Source organism: Leopardus geoffroyi, chromosome E3 (genome assembly GCF_018350155.1).
Source record: "Leopardus geoffroyi isolate Oge1 chromosome E3, O.geoffroyi_Oge1_pat1.0, whole genome shotgun sequence".
In the NCBI taxonomy this organism is placed as follows: Eukaryota; Metazoa; Chordata; class Mammalia; order Carnivora; family Felidae; genus Leopardus; species Leopardus geoffroyi.
The window spans coordinates 29,602,219-29,619,413 of record NC_059340.1 but is presented as its reverse complement, the minus strand read 5'-3'; the positions used below and the strand labels follow the sequence as shown (position 1 = coordinate 29,619,413).

Here is a 17,195-nt window from a genome sequence, read left to right as displayed (position 1 = left end):
AACATTTTCCATTCTTAGAAACTAAGGGGAGGGGCTCCCTCTGCTTCCTTCCCCCCCACCGTGCCTTTGGCCCCGCCCTTCCCTATACTAAAAGACCCTTCCCTGCTTGCAGCAGGTCTGGCGGACCCCTGGACCTCCCTTAAAAATGTAAGTTCAGTGGCTCCTGGGTTGCTCATTGGGTTAAGCCACTGAGGACCCTGGATTTCAGCTCAGGTCATGATCTCATAGCTTGCGGGATGGAGCCCGGTGTTGGGCTCTGCACTGGCGGTGCAGCGCCTGCTTGGGATTCTCACTTCCTCTCCTCTCTCTGCCCCTTCCCTACTCATGCTTTCTATCTCTGTGTCTCAAAATTAATGAATAAATTAAAAAACAAATTTAAGTTCAAGGACTATAACGCCTCTTGAAAACTGACTCCTCTCTGATTTCAGCTCTGGGTTTTCTGGGTAAATCGCTCCGTCAAACCTCAGTTTCCGCCAAGATAAGATTAGTTCCAAAGTCTGTGAGGATAGCGCAGAGGGTATAGAGCCCTCCCCCACCCCCCACTAGATGCTGGGTGGAGCAGCCTAGTTCGAATCCCGGCTGCGCCTTGTCTCTGCGTGCTGGTGTTAACCAGAGCTTTGGTTTCTTCAGTTTGACTAAGGGATGCTTTGACTCCAAAAAGGTAATACTCGTGGCACCCGACCAGTAGGGGTCCACTAACGGTCCCTGCCCTTCCTTCGGGACCCTCAGGGCTGGCCGGAGCTGCCAAAGATCTCTCTTCTCGCAGCGCCTTGGCCGCTCTCACAGCCTCACCTGGCGAGGCGGGGAAAGTCCTCCAACTGAGAGGAGGGGCCTGGAGGCAGGGCGGGGAGGAGAAAGCTTCGGCGGCGCTCTAGCCCGCCGGGATCACGGAGCGGTCCCATTGCGCTCCTGATTGGCTGAAGGCCGCCGCTCGCGCGCACGTCTTCCGGGCCACTGGGGCGGCTAGAAGGCCCACGACTTCCGGGGAGAGGCGCAGTCGTCGTGCTTGTAGGGCCCAATGGCGGCCCCGCTGCTTCACACGCGGTTGCCGGGAGATGCGGCAGCCTCAGCGTCTGCAGTCAAGACGCTGGGGGCGTCGAGGACCGGGTGAGAGTCCGGGACGCTTCCTTCTGCGCATCTGGGGCCAAAGCTCAGGATCGGGGTTAGGAAAGCGAATGTGACAGGGCCTGGGGCAGAGCTGAAGGAGTCCTGGGAGCAACGGTAGAGGGTCATCTCAAGTTCTCGAGAGTGAGCCCGTGCCCTTAAGTGGGTAGTAAAGGTGGGAGAGGAGCTGGGAAAATGCATCTGTTCTCCGTTCAAGGGTCTTTTCTCCCCAGTGGGCTCCCAACTAGCGTCCCAGGCCTGGGTACTACCTCATTCCTCCCTTTTCTTCACGTAGATTTGGAAAGAGTTCCCTGGGCTGTTTGAATCATCAGGCGAATGCTATCATTAATGGCAAACCGACTCTTAATTTTTTGTTGGTGTTTGAAATTTGTTTCCGCATACACGTTTTCTTAACAGTCTGTCTTCCACTTTTAAAGCCCCTAACCCCCATAAAACATTTTGGGGTTTGGCTTTGAGAGTCATTAGTAGGATACTGGTGTGGTTCCCCCCCCCCCCCCCCCCACTCTGCTCTATTTGAAGGAAGAAAACTTTGTAAAACACTTAGCATAGTATCATTTATGGTGTTTATTAAGCACCTATACTCTCTCTGTGTTAGACCCTGGAGACAGTAGTCTATCAAAAGAGACAACATCTCTGCTCTCAACAGAGCTTACAATCTCAGGAGGGAAAGACAGTGAAGAGGCCAGTAAATAACGGAAAGGGATGGTTTCAGGCAGTGATGATCTGCCGTGAAGAGGTAAAACGGGGACCAGGAGAGAGAGGATGGGTACTTTAATCGTCTCTCTGACATTTAAGCTTCAGTTGGAGGGAAGATGAGAGTCCAACTGTGTCCGTATCTGGAGGATGAGTGTTTCTGATAGCGAACAGCAAAAGAAATGGGAATCAGTGTGGCAAGTTTGAAGAATAGAAAGGACACTATGGTTACAGTATGTTAAGTGGCTGGAGATGAGGTCAGAGGTAGGCAGGGGCCAGACTAATATAGGACCTTGAAGACCCAGACCGAGAGCTTGGATTTGTATTTTAAGTGAGGTGGGAAACCTTTGGAGAGTTTAACAGGGAGGGTAGGATAGCATGATGCAATTTTGGGGAAGATCGTTAGGTCATTGAACGAAGAACGTTGGAGGTTAGAGTGGAAGCAAGGAAGCCAGTTAGGAGGCTTTAGTGATAGTCCCACTGAATGATGTTGGCTCAGCAAACGTTGGCTCTTCTGATTTTTTCTTATTCTCTGCCCTGCGCGTAATAGTATGATTATCTTGGTTCTATAGACTTTCAGATATGCTCACATTAGAGAATGATTTCTTCAATTCTCCTCCAAGAAAAACCGTTCGGTTTGGTGGGACTGTGACAGAAGTCTTGTTGAAGTACAAAAAGGTAAGAGGAGATAACATGAGGTTTGGTGGCTTTTTGCCCCCTGCTTTAATTGAGATATAATTGACACAGGGAGGTTTGGTTTTGGTGGGTCAGGATACAGTTGTAGCCATTATACAACAGCCACGTAGACATAATAAAATGAATTTAGATATCGGTTTGAAGTCAGTTCTTTAATAACAGCATGATGTTGTCAGCTCAGATAACCTCTTTGCTGAGGTTTCATATCTTCAAATGTTCCATTTATGTAGCATCTTTAAAAAAAAAACTCTAGCAAGTGCTGGAATAAAAATCCTTAGGTCAGAGTGTTTTATTTCTGAAAGAATTACCTAAGCATTGCTTTGGGACAGTAAACCAGCTCTCCAAGAGGGGTTTGGTTTTTTGTTTGTTTTTGGTTTGGTTTTGTGGTAGTTTAGAAGTGATTCTGTTAAATCTCAGCGATGGAGAGAAAATATAAATATTTGTTTTCATATCTATAAGCATTTAAGTGTGAATATGCAAATGGATGGTATCTTGTATCGAACGTGATCGTCAGATGTCAGGACGCAAGTAGATCTGAATGTGAACAGCTTTTAGTAGTCATTTTCTTTTTTTCCAAGCTGTCCAGCTCCACTAACATGAGTTTTTAAATGTTTGTAGTTACAATTTTATAATCCACAATTGATGTGTGAATGTTACACTGTTCCTTTTGTAAGAATTAAAAGTCCTGCTCTTGATTTTTAATAGCAAACTGAAGCAAGCAGAACTACTTTTTTTTTTTTTTTTTTGGTCCTTGTTTAGGGTGAAACAAATGACTTTGAGTTGTTGAAGAACCAGCTGTCAGATCCAGACATAAAGGTAATTAATTTATGTTTGATCATTAGCAAAGTTCTTGCCATTTTGCATGGATTTAATTTGCGCGTTTGGTCCTATTCCATCCTCTAGAACTGGCTCTCTGTGTGATCCTCACTTTAATGCAGTGGTTCTCAACCAAGAGCAGTTTTGCCGCCAGGGCACTTTTGGTGATGAACTAGAGACATTTTTGGTTGTCACATCCGGGGGGAGGGAGTGGGTACTACTGGCATCTAGGGAGGGGATGACAAGGATGCCACTGAAACATCCAGCACTGAATGCACAGAGCAGCCCTCCACAACAAGGAATTATCAAGTCCTAAATGTTGGTAGTCCTCAGGTTGAGAATCCCTGCTTTATCTTTCCTTTCTTATTTTTTTTAATGTTTATTTTTGAGGTAGAGGGAGAGACAGACAGAGTGCGAGTGAGGAGCAGAGAGGGAGGGAGACACAGAATCTGAAGCAGGCTCCAGGCTCTGTGCTGAGCCGTCAGCACAGAGCCTGATGTGGGGCTCGAACTCCTGAACCGTGAGATCATGACCCGAGCTGAAGTCAGAGCTCAACCGGCTGAGCGCCCGGGGCCCGTCTTTCCTAGAGCCTCTTCCCTCTGTGCCGCATGCAGCTCTCACATCTCTCTGCTGCTACAACAAGAAGAAAAGATGACTTACCTTTCAAGCAACTGCTCTTTTTTTTTTTTTCCAACGTTTATTTTTATTTTTGGGACAGAGAGAGACAGAGCATGAACGGGGGAGGGGCAGAGAGAGAGGGAGACACAGAATCGGAAACAGGCTCCAGGCTCTGAGCCATCAGCCCAGAGCCCGACGAGGGGCTCGAACTCACGGACCGCGAGATCGTGACCTGGCTGAAGTCGGACGCTTAACCGACTGCGCCACCCAGGCGCCCCAAGCAACTGCTCTTTTTAGCGTCTTTGCAGATGGTGCAAGAAGGTCAAGAGGTGCACCTTTCTAAATACATACCTGTCATCTCGTCACAACTCAGGAAATTTCATTTCCCTTTTCTTCCCTTCTTGCCCAGTTTTGGGAAGAGTGGCCATGGTAGTCAGATTGCCTGGGATAAAAATCCTTCCTCTGTGGTTGCCCAGTGTGTGATCTTGGGCAGCTTGTTTAACTCAATGCCTGTGTTTCTCATCTTTATAAAGTCAGGAAAACAATAGAGGTATTTTAAGTGCAGACGTTTTAGAGGATCCAGTGAGTTAATACACGAGAATCACTTGGAACAGCTCCTGACACAAAAGGCTTTGTGGTTGGTTGTTAACTGTTCCTGGTGACAACTCAAACTTTCTCACTGCTCATGCATGTTTTAATCCCCTGTGAGATCCGCTGCGGTGATTACTGTGACCTATTACTAGTGGTTTCTTCCCTGCTCATTTCAGTGGACTTTTTTTCAAGCCTCATACTAATTCTTTGTAGCAGTGGACACTGTTAGCTGCCCACTTTTTTGTTGTTGTTAGGTTTTATTTATTTATATTGAAAGAGAGAGAATGAGGGAAGGGTGGGGCGGGGGCAGGGAGAGAATCCCAAGCGGGCCGACCGAACTGTCAGCTTGGAGGCCAGTGTGGGGCTCGAACTCATGAACCGCATGTTCATTCTCTAAGCTGAAATCAAGAGTTGGATGGCTAACCGACTGAGCCACCCAGGCCCCTTCGGCTGCCCACTTCTTAAATTTCCTTTGGTTTCTAGGATCTTGCGGTCTTATCACTTCTGTCCAATCATTATTGTGATGGGTTCTTAAATTTGGTGTTGATTAGGTTTCCAAACTTGACCCTTTCCTCATTCTAAAGATGTCTTCCTGTGTGATCTCCTTAGGCCCTTTAGGCTTTGGAATTTACCTTTGTCCTCATAACTTCCAAATTGTATCCAGAGCTCAGATGGCTCTTGTGGGCCCTAGACTGGTTTTTTACTGCCAGCCCATAAGTAATGTTGATGCCCCAAACTTAGCATTTTCTCTCTCCCAAACCCACTCTTCTGCAACCTTTATGTGCTTAACCGATTTACTGCTTACCTAATTCTTGAGCGAGGAACCTTGGGGTTTTTCTCACCGTTTGTATCCATTGATTTACCAGGGCCTTTGGGAAAAAAAAAAATATCCTTAAAGGCTTCTTGCATTGTTGGTGCTTTTTTGTCTGGATTCTTCCCTTAATTCCTTTAGCTCACCTAGGTTCCACTTCTCCTCTATGCCACATTACCCCTCACCCCTACCTCCACCCCCCACCAATTTTACCCTCCACAGTGCAGCCTAAGGCATCTCTAAAATAGGGCACCATCTTGCCAGAAAACTTCATGCCTTTTTCACACAGAACCAGCTTCTTAGCATGGTCTGCGACATTGTTTCTGTGTTCAGTCCTCACTAGATACTTTATTCCATGAATTTGCCTCTTTTCAGCTTTTTAAAATTTAATTAAATTAATTAATTTAGGTAATCTCTACAACTCACATGGAGCATTACTTCTTTTCATCTTTATCTCTTTGCATGTGCCTTTTCTTCGTGGCTGGGAGAGGTCCTCTGTATCTGCTTTATTTGCTATCTATTTGAGCATGGGCTCTGGCTACATGGCCTCCCCTCCCATGCTGGCTTTGTGGCTGAGGGCAGATTTACTGCACTTCCGTGCCTCAGTGCCCCCATCTGTAAGATGGGAACCAATGGTGTCCCGTACTCATGGAATGGTCGTAAGGATTAAATGAGTTAGTATGTGTTAAAATCTTAGAATAGTGCCTGGCACGGTGATTACTGTATTAGTGTTCACTGTTGTTATTGCTTTACCTACTAAACTCCTACTCTTTAAGATCCAGCTGAAGTGTCCTCTTTACTGGAATTTTCCTTGGTTCTCTCTAAGCACATAGGTGTTGGTTCACTCCATTTCCCACCCTTCCAGCAGATCTTCCTAGTTGCAAATCCGACTTACAAGGACTTCCGTCATTTATCTGGCCCCTCCTCGATTCCCAGATTTATCTGTTGGCTTGCTTACCATCTGCTCCAGCCATAGCTGTACTATTGGTTTTCTGAATACGTGCTTGTCCCTCTGTGAGGATGTAGCCACCAGAGACCAACAGCAGAAGTGGCACTGTCTCAAGCTTTACCTTATCCTCATGTTCTTCTGTAGGTTCCAGGGACCATTTTCTTTGTCCCGCTGTATTTTTTTACCAGCACTTCTTGGTGTCTTGGCATACTAAGAAATGCATCAGTTGTGTCTATGTTAGTTCAGAGAGTGTTGGAAGCAATTTGCTTCTAATAATGGTTCAGTACTAAAGCACCAAAGACTGTGACTAAGTTACTTTAAAAAATGGAGCTTTTTAAATGTTATCTTTATAATTTTGTTGCACTTTTTTTTTTTTTTTTTGGTAGAACAGGGATAGGATAGAATTCATGTATTTTTATTTGCACCTAACTTAGTTTGTCTTCACTGCCTCAGACCTTGGTGAGCCACCATTAACTTATCCTTAATGGTGGTGGACATATGAAAGTACCATAGCACAAGCGAGTTGTGATTTACGTTATTTTACTGCCAGCTCACTTGGGGTTTTTTCAGGAAATAGTCTCAGTGAAGTTCATCACAAATAGCACGTGGAAAGCAGTCAGTGGTGGGATGAAGGTGGGGAAGAGGTGGTGAGCTCCTGAGTGGAGTAAGGGATTGTGGGACAGGGGATGGAGCATAGGCTGTGCCCGAGACAGGCAGGTTTGAACCTGGTTCTTTATTAGCTTCTTTTTAAAAAATTTTTTTTACTTTTTATTTTTTTTTAGTGTTTATTTTTTGAGAGAGAGAGAGAGAGCACAAGCAGGGGAGGGGCAGAGAGAGAGGGAGACACAGAGGAGACACAGAATCTGAAGCAGGCTCCAGGCTCTGAGCTGTCAGCACAGAGCCCAACGCAGGGCTCGAACCCACAAACCGTGAGATCATGACCTGAGCCGAAGTCTGGCGCTTAACCGACTGAGCCACCCAGGCGCCCCTTAAAAATTTTTTTAACATTTATTTATTATTATTGAGAGAGATAACACAAGCGTGTGAGCAGGGGAGGGGCAGACAGGGGTGAACAGAATCTGAAGCAGGCTCCAGGTTCTGAGCTGTCTCCACAGAGCCTGACGCGGGGCTTGAACTAACAAGCTGCAAGATCATGACCTGAGCCGAAGTCAGTCGCCTAACAAACTGAGCCACCCAGGTGCCCCTCTTTATTAGCTTCTTGAGTGGGCAGGTTGCTTATTCATTTCTCTTAGTCTCTGCTTCCTCAACTATAAAATGGGAATACCAGGAGTCCATTTTCAGCATTGTTAGGATTAGTAAAAGATGCAGACGCATGGTATTGAGCACCGTGCCTGGTGCCTGGTGTCTTCCTGCTGAATGATACTCCCTGTCAGTATCAGTCTGTAACAGCAGGTACAGCCCTGTCTGTTGATGGTTTGTCACTGTAGGTACAATATTGTCTGTAAAAATCTATCACCAGAAGTGGGGCACTTGGGTGGCTCAGTCGGTTGGGTGTTTGACTTCAGCTCAGGTCATGATCTTGTGGTCTGTGGGTTTGAGCCCCCTTTGGGCTCTGTGCCGACAGCTCAGAGCCTGGAGCCTGCCTCGGATTCTGTGTTTCCCTCTCTCTGCCCCTCCCTCACTTGCTCATTATTATTGTAAGTACAGTACTGTCTATTAACCGTCTACTGTTATGGTTATAACACATTGCTTTTGTTTATTTGTATGTCCCTTTCTCGGGTGGAGTCTTCACTTTTTTTTTAACTTTTAATGTTTATTTTTGAGTGAGAGCGTGTGAACAGGGGAGGGACAGAGAGAGAGGGAGACACAGAATCCGAAGCAGGCTTCAGGCTCCAGGCTTAGAGCTATCAGCACAGAGCCCATTGCAGGGCTCGCACCCATGAACTGTGAGATCATGACCTGAGCCAAAGTCAGATGCTTAACTGACAGCCACCCAGGCGCCCCTCTTGTGTTGAGTCTTAATCAGCATTAACCATTTCTTTCAAAATTGGAGGGTCTTAGTTTTTTATGTATGTCGTGTGTATGTGTTAATACAAACAATATATTATATATATATATATATATATATATATATATATATATATATTTATTATTTTTATTATGTTTTTAGAGAGTGGGGGCAGGGTGCAAGTGAGCAAGGGGCAGAGAGAGAGAGAGAAAGAGAATCCTATGAGGTGCAAAGTGGGAGAGAGAGAAGCGGGGCTTACCCAAAGTAGGGCTCGAGTTCACCAGAAGTGGGGCTTGAGCTCACCTGATGCAGGGCTCTAACTCACAAACTATGAGATCATGACCTGAGCTAAAGTCCGATGCTTAGCCCAGTGAACCACTCATGTGCCCTAAAGCTTTTTATTTTTATTTTTATTTATTATTTTAAGTAGGCTTTATGCCCAACATGGGGCTTGAACTCACAACGTTGAGATCAAGAGTTGCATGTTCTACCAACTGAGCTGGCCAGGTGTCCTTATAGTTGATATTTTATATTTATCTAACTGATAGCATATTTTATACATGGCTTGTTTTCTTTTTATTTAGAAGTTTTTCCCATGTCACTAAAAGTTATTATGGACAGGAATTTTATTGCCTGAAAAATATTTTATGATGTACTGGAGCCATCATTTTTATATAGCACATCTTTTTTTTAAGTTTATTACTTATTTTGAGAGAGAGCGTGTGCGCAGGTAGGGGAGGGGTAGAGAGAGAGGGAGAGAGAGAATCTCAAGCAGGCTCTAGAGTCAACACAGTCAGCACAGAGTCAACACAGAGTCAGCACAGAGTCAACAGGGGGCTCGATCCCACAAACCGTGAGATCATGACCTGAGCCAAAATCAAGAGCCAGACGCTTATCTGACTGAGCCACGAATGCATCCCTGCGTTACTTTTTAAAATCAGAAAATGTAACGTTCTTTTGTTTTGATACAAATTAAGACATTTTTATTCCAGTTTTGGCTTTAGTGCAAGTTTGTGACTTTTTTCTCCTAATTTAAATACTATTGGTAGATGTCTGGTGCAAGGTAGGTATTAACCTCCAGTTATTTTAGAGGATTTGTGATTTTGAAAACGCTTTTCTTTGTTTGCCTTAAGGATGACCAAATCATTAACTGGCTGTTAGAATTCCGTTCTTCCATCATGTACTTGACTAAAGACTTTGAGCAGCTTATCAATATTTTATTGGTAAGTTTACCATTTATTTTACTGACTAGTATGTGATTTCAATACTCTGGAAACAGAATATGTTGTATCAGTAACATGTTTCTTTTATCTTTCTCTTCCTCCTACCTGTAGAGATTGCAGTGGTTAAACAGAAGTCAGACGGTGGTGGAGGAGTATTTGGCTTTTCTTGGTAATCTTGTATCAGCACAGACTGTCTTCCTTAGACCGTGTCTCAGCATGATTGTCTCTCATTTTGTACCTCGTAAGTGGTTCTTTGCTTTCTTTGCTTTTTTATTTTTTAAGTACCCCATTACTAAAATACTTCTTGGAACACTGTGGGGATTGTGCCAACATGGAAAATTCTGAGCTGCATGTTAGCAGTTTTGGTGCATGTCTGTTCTCTATAATGATGTCTGTAGAAGCATCTGGACTTGTTGCTGTGGTATTTTTTTTTTTGTTTGTTTTATGAGTTGGAATTTACCTTAATGAGATTCTAATGGAGTGTTAGAACTCAGAAATTTTAGCTTTAACTGTAAAGTTACTTGACTTTTTTTTTTTGGCTGTAAATTTAATTATTGTACTAAGTTTGCACAGTGGAAAAAATCACTTTCTTGTGTAGCTGTTGATTGTTTAGGTCAGTGACAAAAAGAATAACGTATTTTGTTTTTCCCTCACAAAGCACGGGTGGTCATTAAAGAAGGTGACGTAGATGTTTCAGATTCCGATGACGAAGATGATAGTAAGTATAAAGAAGATTAAAGCAAGGGACCTGCCTGTGTCTTAGAGAATGCGTGCTCAATGTTAAAACACTGGGTGAGGCCAGGAGCTGTTCTAATGGGTAGGCAGCAGCAAATGGCAACCTCCGATGGAATTTTTTTGTGACCTTCAGCAAGAACGTCTGATCAGCTGCCCTCAGTGCATTACTTATTTAACTAATCCACTTAGTCTGCAGTGATAGTTGGTGTTAGAGAAAAACCTTCCAAGTTAACGTTTCGCTAGTAAATGATTCAGTTTTGGTTAGCAGGTGTTTTTAGCTTAAAATACGTAACTTTTGGGGACGCCTGGGTGGCTCAGTCGGTTGGGCATCCGACTCTTGGGTTTCGGCTCAGGTCATGATCTCATGGTTCATGAGTTTGAGCCCCACATCGGGCTCCACGCTGACAGTGCGGAGCCTGCTTGGGATTCTCTCTCTCCCTCTCCCTCTGCCCGTCCCCTCCCCTCCCCCCAAAGTAAATACATAAACTTAAAAAAAATTTTGTAACTTCTCAGGTTTCAGTTTTGTTATGCTCATATTCTTACTTTTCTACTTGTAGATCTTCCTGCCACTTTTGACACCTGTCACAGAGCCTTGCAAATAATAGCAAGATATGTCCCATCGTGAGTATCCTGTTAATTTTTTTTTGAATCATGGTCTTGAAGTCTCAAGAAAATGATAACCAATTAGTAGAAAATTACTGTGTTCATAGCATCAAAGCTCAGGTTGTATGCTACATGTTTCTGTAGGCTTTGTCAACATCACATTCTACAAAAAATGGCATTATAGTTCTCTTCGTTGTCTTTAGTTGTTTAAATTATTTAAGAATTAGTAACTTAATTAGTATTATTTAAATTATTTAAAACTTGTACGCAGACTCTCTTCCAAAGTTTGTATAGTGGTCGTTGAAATTCTCCTTTTATCTTCAACAGATACTATGTCCAAAAATTTTCAGTGAGCAATACCCGTGTCATGCCATATAAATAAAAATTGCAATTCCAGTATTGTTCATTACATATTAATTTTTTAAAAATTACAGTTTTAAGAGAAGCTTAGGTTTCTTTTGGGGGGAGTGGACTTCAAGTTCCCTTTGTAAGTTTATTATTTACTAACTTAAAAATTACCTAAGTTGATAATTTTTTCTTGTTTTTAAAGTAATACATGTGCACACAGTGGGAAACGTTTTAAGTTTTAAACTGAAACTCTATTGCTTTTGTAGAACTAAGGATCCCCCTTTAACTTGCTGTTGATACCAAAGTTGATGGAAGGTTGCATTCCCCTAAGTTATCATAGGTTTTCTCTCAAGCTATGCATTTAGGTTCCAGTTACTTGAGATAGTTGATTACCATTTACCTTTTGCCTCCATATTTGCTCTTAGAATGGGAATGTCACCTTCCAAGAAAGTCCAGGTAACATGGATTGGTTGATTTCCTTTTGTTTTTTTAGGACACCGTGGTTTCTTATGCCAATATTGGTGGAAAAATTTCCATTTGTTCGAAAATCCGAGAGAACCTTGGTAAGAAATCTTTTCATGAGAGAAATAACGGAAAAGTTGTAAGTTACTTTTAGGTGATGTTATGTGTTTTTCTTACCAGTTGTCTTATACATTAAATGCAAGACTAAGAACCTGACTCAAATTCCTTTCTTAGGAACTGACTGTGGATCCCCAATGCCTTTTTCCCTGACGCAAGTCAAGGGCAGAGTCTGTTTCAGAAATATCTGGATAGGCTTAATGATTATACAGATAACAATTACTAGAAGGTAATAGTTTATGTATTACCAGTTATAAACATGCCTTATTTGAACATAAAGGCAGAACTTTCTATGGATGAATTTTTAAGTTTTTGTGTAATACTTAGATGATCTGTGGTTTTCAGTAATGAATAGTGGTTTCCTTCTAAGCATAGCTTATTGTTTTCTAAATAAGGTATTATAAGGTATGCCTGGGTGGCTCAGTTGGTTAAATGTCTGACTTTTGATTTGTGGCTCAGGTCATGATCTTGTGGTCATGAGATCGAGCCCTGAGTGGGGCTCCACGCTAAGCACGGAGCCTGCTTGAGATTTTCTTTCTCCCTCCCCTGCTCACATGTGCACGTGCACACATGCTCTCTCTGTCAAAAATAGTTTTCTAAATAAGGAGTTAATAAATTTTGCTAATGCTTGTGATAGTCACTTTCAAGTGGAATATTATAAACCTTGCATCTCTTACTAATATAGATAAATTCTCAACACAGTAGAAAACTGCGTCTAGCAGCATAAAAGGAGTATGCATTACGCCCACGTGAAATTTATCCTAGGAATTCATGGTTTATGTAATATTTGTTAAGATCAGTTAATAGAATGACCATGTCGATAGAACAGATGATAGCGACCACGTGATCATCTCACCAGATGCAGAAAGGCATTTGACAGACACTAAAACCTTTTCATGACAAAAACAGAAGGGGACTGTTTCAGCCTGAGAAAGGGCACCTATGAAAACTCACACATAATATCCCACTCAATGGTGAACAATTGCAAGCTTTTCCTTATGATGAGGAACAAAACAAGGATGCCTGCTTTTGCCCCTTTTTAAAAAAAATTTGCTTATTTATTTATTTACTTTTATTTTTGAGAGAGAGAGAGAGACAGTGTGAGGGTGGGGGGAGGGGCAGAAAGAGAGAGGGAGAGAGAGAATCCTAAGCAGTCTCTGCGCTGGCAGCACAGAGCCCCATGTGGGGCTCAAGCTCACGAAACCGTAAGATCATGACCTGAGCCAAAAGCAAGAGTTGGACGTTTGACTGACTGAGCCACCCAGGTGCCTCAAAGTTTAATTTTGAGAGAGAGTGAGAGCATGAGAGGGGGAGGGACAGAGAGGTAGGGGGGTGGGGTGGAGAGAGAGATAATATCCCAAGCATGCTCCACACCAGAGCCCAACTCGGGGCTTGAACCCATGAACTGTGATATCATGACCTGAGCTGAAATCAAGAATCACATGCTCAACCGACAGAGCCACCCAGGAGCCCCTGTTTTTGCCATTTTTGTTCAGCGTGGACTGGAGGTTCTTCTAGCAAGGGAAGCTAGGCAAGAAAGGGAAAAGGCATCCAGATTGGAAAGAAGTAGAACTGTATTTGTGATGACATGATCTTAACATTTAGAAAAATCCTAAAGATTCCTCATGAGCACTATTAGAACTAAAGTGAGTTCAGCCTGGTTATAAAATGTAAGATCAATACACACAAGCCATTTGTCCAAAGCAGTTTAATGGGGAAAAGAATGATCTCTTCCACAAATGGTTGTGGGACAAGTGGAAATCTACATGCAAAGAATGGGGTAGAGCAGAGCCCCCTGCTCTCCCATAAACAGAATGAACGAAAGACCTAAATGTAAGCTAAAAACAGCTCTCAGAAGAACACCTAGGTGAACATTTTTGTGACCTGAAATCAGGCAACAGTTTCTAGATAGGATGCCTGAAGCACAAGCAGCCACAGAAAACCAGACAAGTTGGATTTGATTAAAATTAAACATTTGTGTTTCTTTCATTGGACACCTTCAAGCAAGTGAAAATCAAACAGCGGGCTTGCAAATCACGTATTGTATCAAGGAGTATATCGAGAATATACGACGAACTGTTGGGGTGCCTGAGTGGCTCAGTCGTTTAAGTGTCTGGCTCTTGGTTCCGGCTCAGGTCATGATTTCTTGAATTGTGAGTTTGAGCCCAGAGTGGGGTTCTGCACTGACTGTGTAGAGTCTGCTTGGGATTCTCTCTTTCCATCTCTCTCTGCCCCTCCCTTACTGGTGTTTGCTCTTTCTCTGAAAATAAATGAACTTAAAATAGAATATATAAAGAATTCTTAGTATGTCGATAACAAAAAGGCAAATAACCCAATTTAAAAATGGGCAAAAGATCTGAATGGATATTTCTCCAGAATCCATGTACAAATGGTCAGTGAACATGTGAATCACTGGCTGTCAGGAAAACACAAGTCAAAACCTTTAGTAAAGAGATCTCATTTCATACCCGCTAGGATGGCAATACTCAGTGACAAGTCGTGGTGAGGATGGGGAGAAGTCAGAACCTTCACCACATTGCTGGTGCGGGTGTAGACAGTAGGTGGTAGAACTGCTTTGGAAAACCATCTTGGCAGTTGCTTAGAAAGGTTAAGCATTGCCACGTGACCCATCATTTCCGCTGAGAAGTGTCTGTCCGAGAGGAAAGATACCATGTGTCTACACAGCTTTACGTGAATATTCAAAAGCAGCATTATTCATCATAGCCAAAATACAGAAATAAGCAAATGTTTATGGGCTGATGAATAAACAAATGTTGTATTATGTCCATACAGTGGAATATTATTTGGCACTAAAATGGAGTGGTTTACTTGCTACAAAATGAGTGAACCTTGAAGGCATGCTAAAACACCACATAGTATAAGATTCTACTGATGTGAAATATCTAGAATATAGGCAAATCCATAGAAAGTAGACTAGTGGTTACTTAGGGCTGGGGGGAGGTACATGACTAAAAGATACAGTGTTGGGGCGCCTGGGTGGCTCAGTCATTTAAGCAGCTGACCTTAGCTCAGGTCATGATCTCATGGTTCATAAGTTCAAGCCCCTGTCTACTGTCAGCACAGAATGCTCTTCCGATCCTCTGTCCCCCTCCCTCTCTGCCCTTCCCGCTGCACGTGTGCTTGCTCACTTTTTCCTTCTCCCAAATAAATACACGTTAGACAAAAGATACAGTGTTCCTTTTTAGGGTGATGAGAATGTTCTAAAATTGATTATGGGGACAGTTACACAAGTGAATATGCTAAAAAGTGTTGAATTGTACATTTTAAATGGATGATTTGTGCATGAATTTTATCTCAAACTTTTCTAAAGAAAACACTTGTAGGAGTGTACAGATCACAAATTTAATTCACTGGGGGTGATTAGATTAATTATACTGAACATTGTATAGATAAGCAGCATAGTTTCTGTGTTGCTGGGTAGTCTATTTTTTTTCTGTTTAATTGAAACTGAAGGTTGTGGGGTAGCTGGGTAGCTCAGTTAGTAAAATGCCCGGCTCTTGGTTTTGGCTCAGGTCATGATCTCGTGGTTTGTGGGTTCGAACCCACGTCGGTCTGTGCTGATTTCATGGAGCCTGCTTGGGATTCTCTCTCTCTCTCCCTCTCTCTCCCCCCCCCCCCCGCCCCTCCCCTGCTTACGCTCTCTCTTTCTCTCAAAATAAATAAACTTAAAAAAAGAAACTAAAGATCGTGTAATTGAGGTTTTGCTCACCTAATTACGAAACATGTATTCTCTGTTGAAATGTTTTGTCTTTTTATGTTTTAGGAATGTTATGTTCATAACTTGCTAAGGATTAGTGTGTATTTTCCAACCTTGAGGCATGAAATTCTGGAGCTTGTGATTGAAAAGTTACTCAAGTTGGATGTAAGTATCCGGTAATCTGTTTTTCTCCTTGATTTGCATTTGTTAAATATATGTAGTAGTACGGGAAGCAATAGTAGCAGCAATGGGGAAGAATCCACATTTCCACCTTTGATTCATTTCTTTGAATGTTTCTTAAACTTGATGGATGTGCTGGTGGTTGTAGACAGTTGCATCTCGTGGTTGGGGAACGAGGCATTAGTACAGTCGTGGGGCGCCCGGGTGGCTCAGTCGGTTCAGCGTCCCGCTTCGGCCCAGGTCATGATCTCAGGGTTTGTGAGTTCGAGTCCCACGTCAGGTTCCGTGCTGACAGCTCAGAGCCTGGAGCCTGCTTCGGATTCTGTGTCTCCCTCTGTCTCTTCCCCTCCTCTGCTCGTGCTCTGTCTCTGTCTCTCTCATAAATAAACGTTAAAAAACAAAGAAGTACAGTGGCGGGAAATGCTATAAATGGAATACATGCATGTTATGTGCTGGAGAACCTGATGTAAGTGAGGGGATCAAGAAGGCATTCCTAAGGAAGTAATGTTGAATTCTTTACACTCTTTTTTTTTTTTTTTTTTTTTTAATTTTTTTTTTTTTTCAATGTTTATTTATTTTTGGGACAGAGAGAGACAGAGCATGAACGGAGGAGGGGCAGAGAGAGAGGGAGACACAGAATCGGAAACAGGCTCCAGGCTCTGAGCCATCAGCCCAGAGCCTGACGCGGGGCTCGAAGTCACGGACCGCGAGATCGTGACCTGGCTGAAGTCGGACGCTTAACCGACTGCGCCACCCAGGCGCCCCTACACTCTTTTTTAAAAAGGCCTGCAGTGGAGTGCAGAGGGAATAAGTGACAGTGGTGGGTTCTAGTGGCATCGGGGAGGAAAGGCGAGAACTGGTCCTGGCGGCTGGACCGGAAGTCGAGAGTAAGAGAAAGGTAGCTCTCTGTGGAATAGAGTGTGGCGTGGCCGTTAATGGTAAGGAGGATGGTCAGGAGGAGGTCGGAAGAGGAAGAGTTCCATTTTTGGGTGGATCGGGGTGCGCCTGCGGAGCCAGGGGGAGAATACTCAGCAAGCAGTGGTGGCTGCAGGTAGGGGACTGAGAGCAAACCTGCGCGGTGATGCTGTTTAGGACAGGAGAGAGGGAGTGTGATCGGAAGTGGGCGGGAAACCGGGTACGGATGCCCAGGGAGGATCTGGAAGCAGGCAGGGTTCGCTCAGTAGGGTGAGCTGTGGTTGATATTTTTAAGTAAGGAGGACGAGCGAAACAAACGTCCTTGGATTTGGTGATGAAGAGGTTGTCTGCTGCCGTGTCGCTGGAGGGGGCAGCTGCGTTTCAGGGGAAAGTGTGGATGGTTGGCAAGGGGGGCTGTCGGAGGCCTCGGTTGAGGGTGTGAGGAAGGGGTGAGCAGGGCCGAGGGGAGACTTTATGGTTGGGAAGACTGGAGGTTTGTGGCCGAGGAGCCGTGAGTGATGGAGGAGAGAGAGGTACTCTGGGGAGAACGAGGCTGCAACGGGGCAGGTCTGGGAGGGGCCGGAGGGTGGGTGGGTCGGTGCACTGCTTCCCCGGAGGTCCGCCTG

The 17,195-nt window shown here is 43.8% G+C and overlaps 1 protein-coding gene across 2 annotated transcripts in view; it reads left to right on the top strand.

Moving 5' to 3' along the window:
• Window positions 1–966: 966 nt before the first annotated feature.
• RRN3 (RRN3 homolog, RNA polymerase I transcription factor) overlaps window positions 967–17,195 on the top strand; it is a 31,524-nt gene continuing 15,295 nt past the window's right edge. For both annotated transcript variants that reach the window (XM_045461297.1, XM_045461296.1), the window contains exons 1-9: window positions 967–1,107; window positions 2,391–2,496; window positions 3,274–3,330; window positions 9,402–9,491; window positions 9,603–9,732; window positions 10,150–10,209; window positions 10,784–10,847; window positions 11,671–11,740; window positions 15,541–15,639. In XM_045461297.1, coding sequence (XP_045317253.1) covers window positions 1,019–1,107; window positions 2,391–2,496; window positions 3,274–3,330; window positions 9,402–9,491; window positions 9,603–9,732; window positions 10,150–10,209; window positions 10,784–10,847; window positions 11,671–11,740; window positions 15,541–15,639 — 765 coding nt within the window. In that variant the 5' untranslated portion in view covers window positions 967–1,018. The remainder of the gene's footprint in view (window positions 1,108–2,390; window positions 2,497–3,273; window positions 3,331–9,401; window positions 9,492–9,602; window positions 9,733–10,149; window positions 10,210–10,783; window positions 10,848–11,670; window positions 11,741–15,540; window positions 15,640–17,195) is intronic.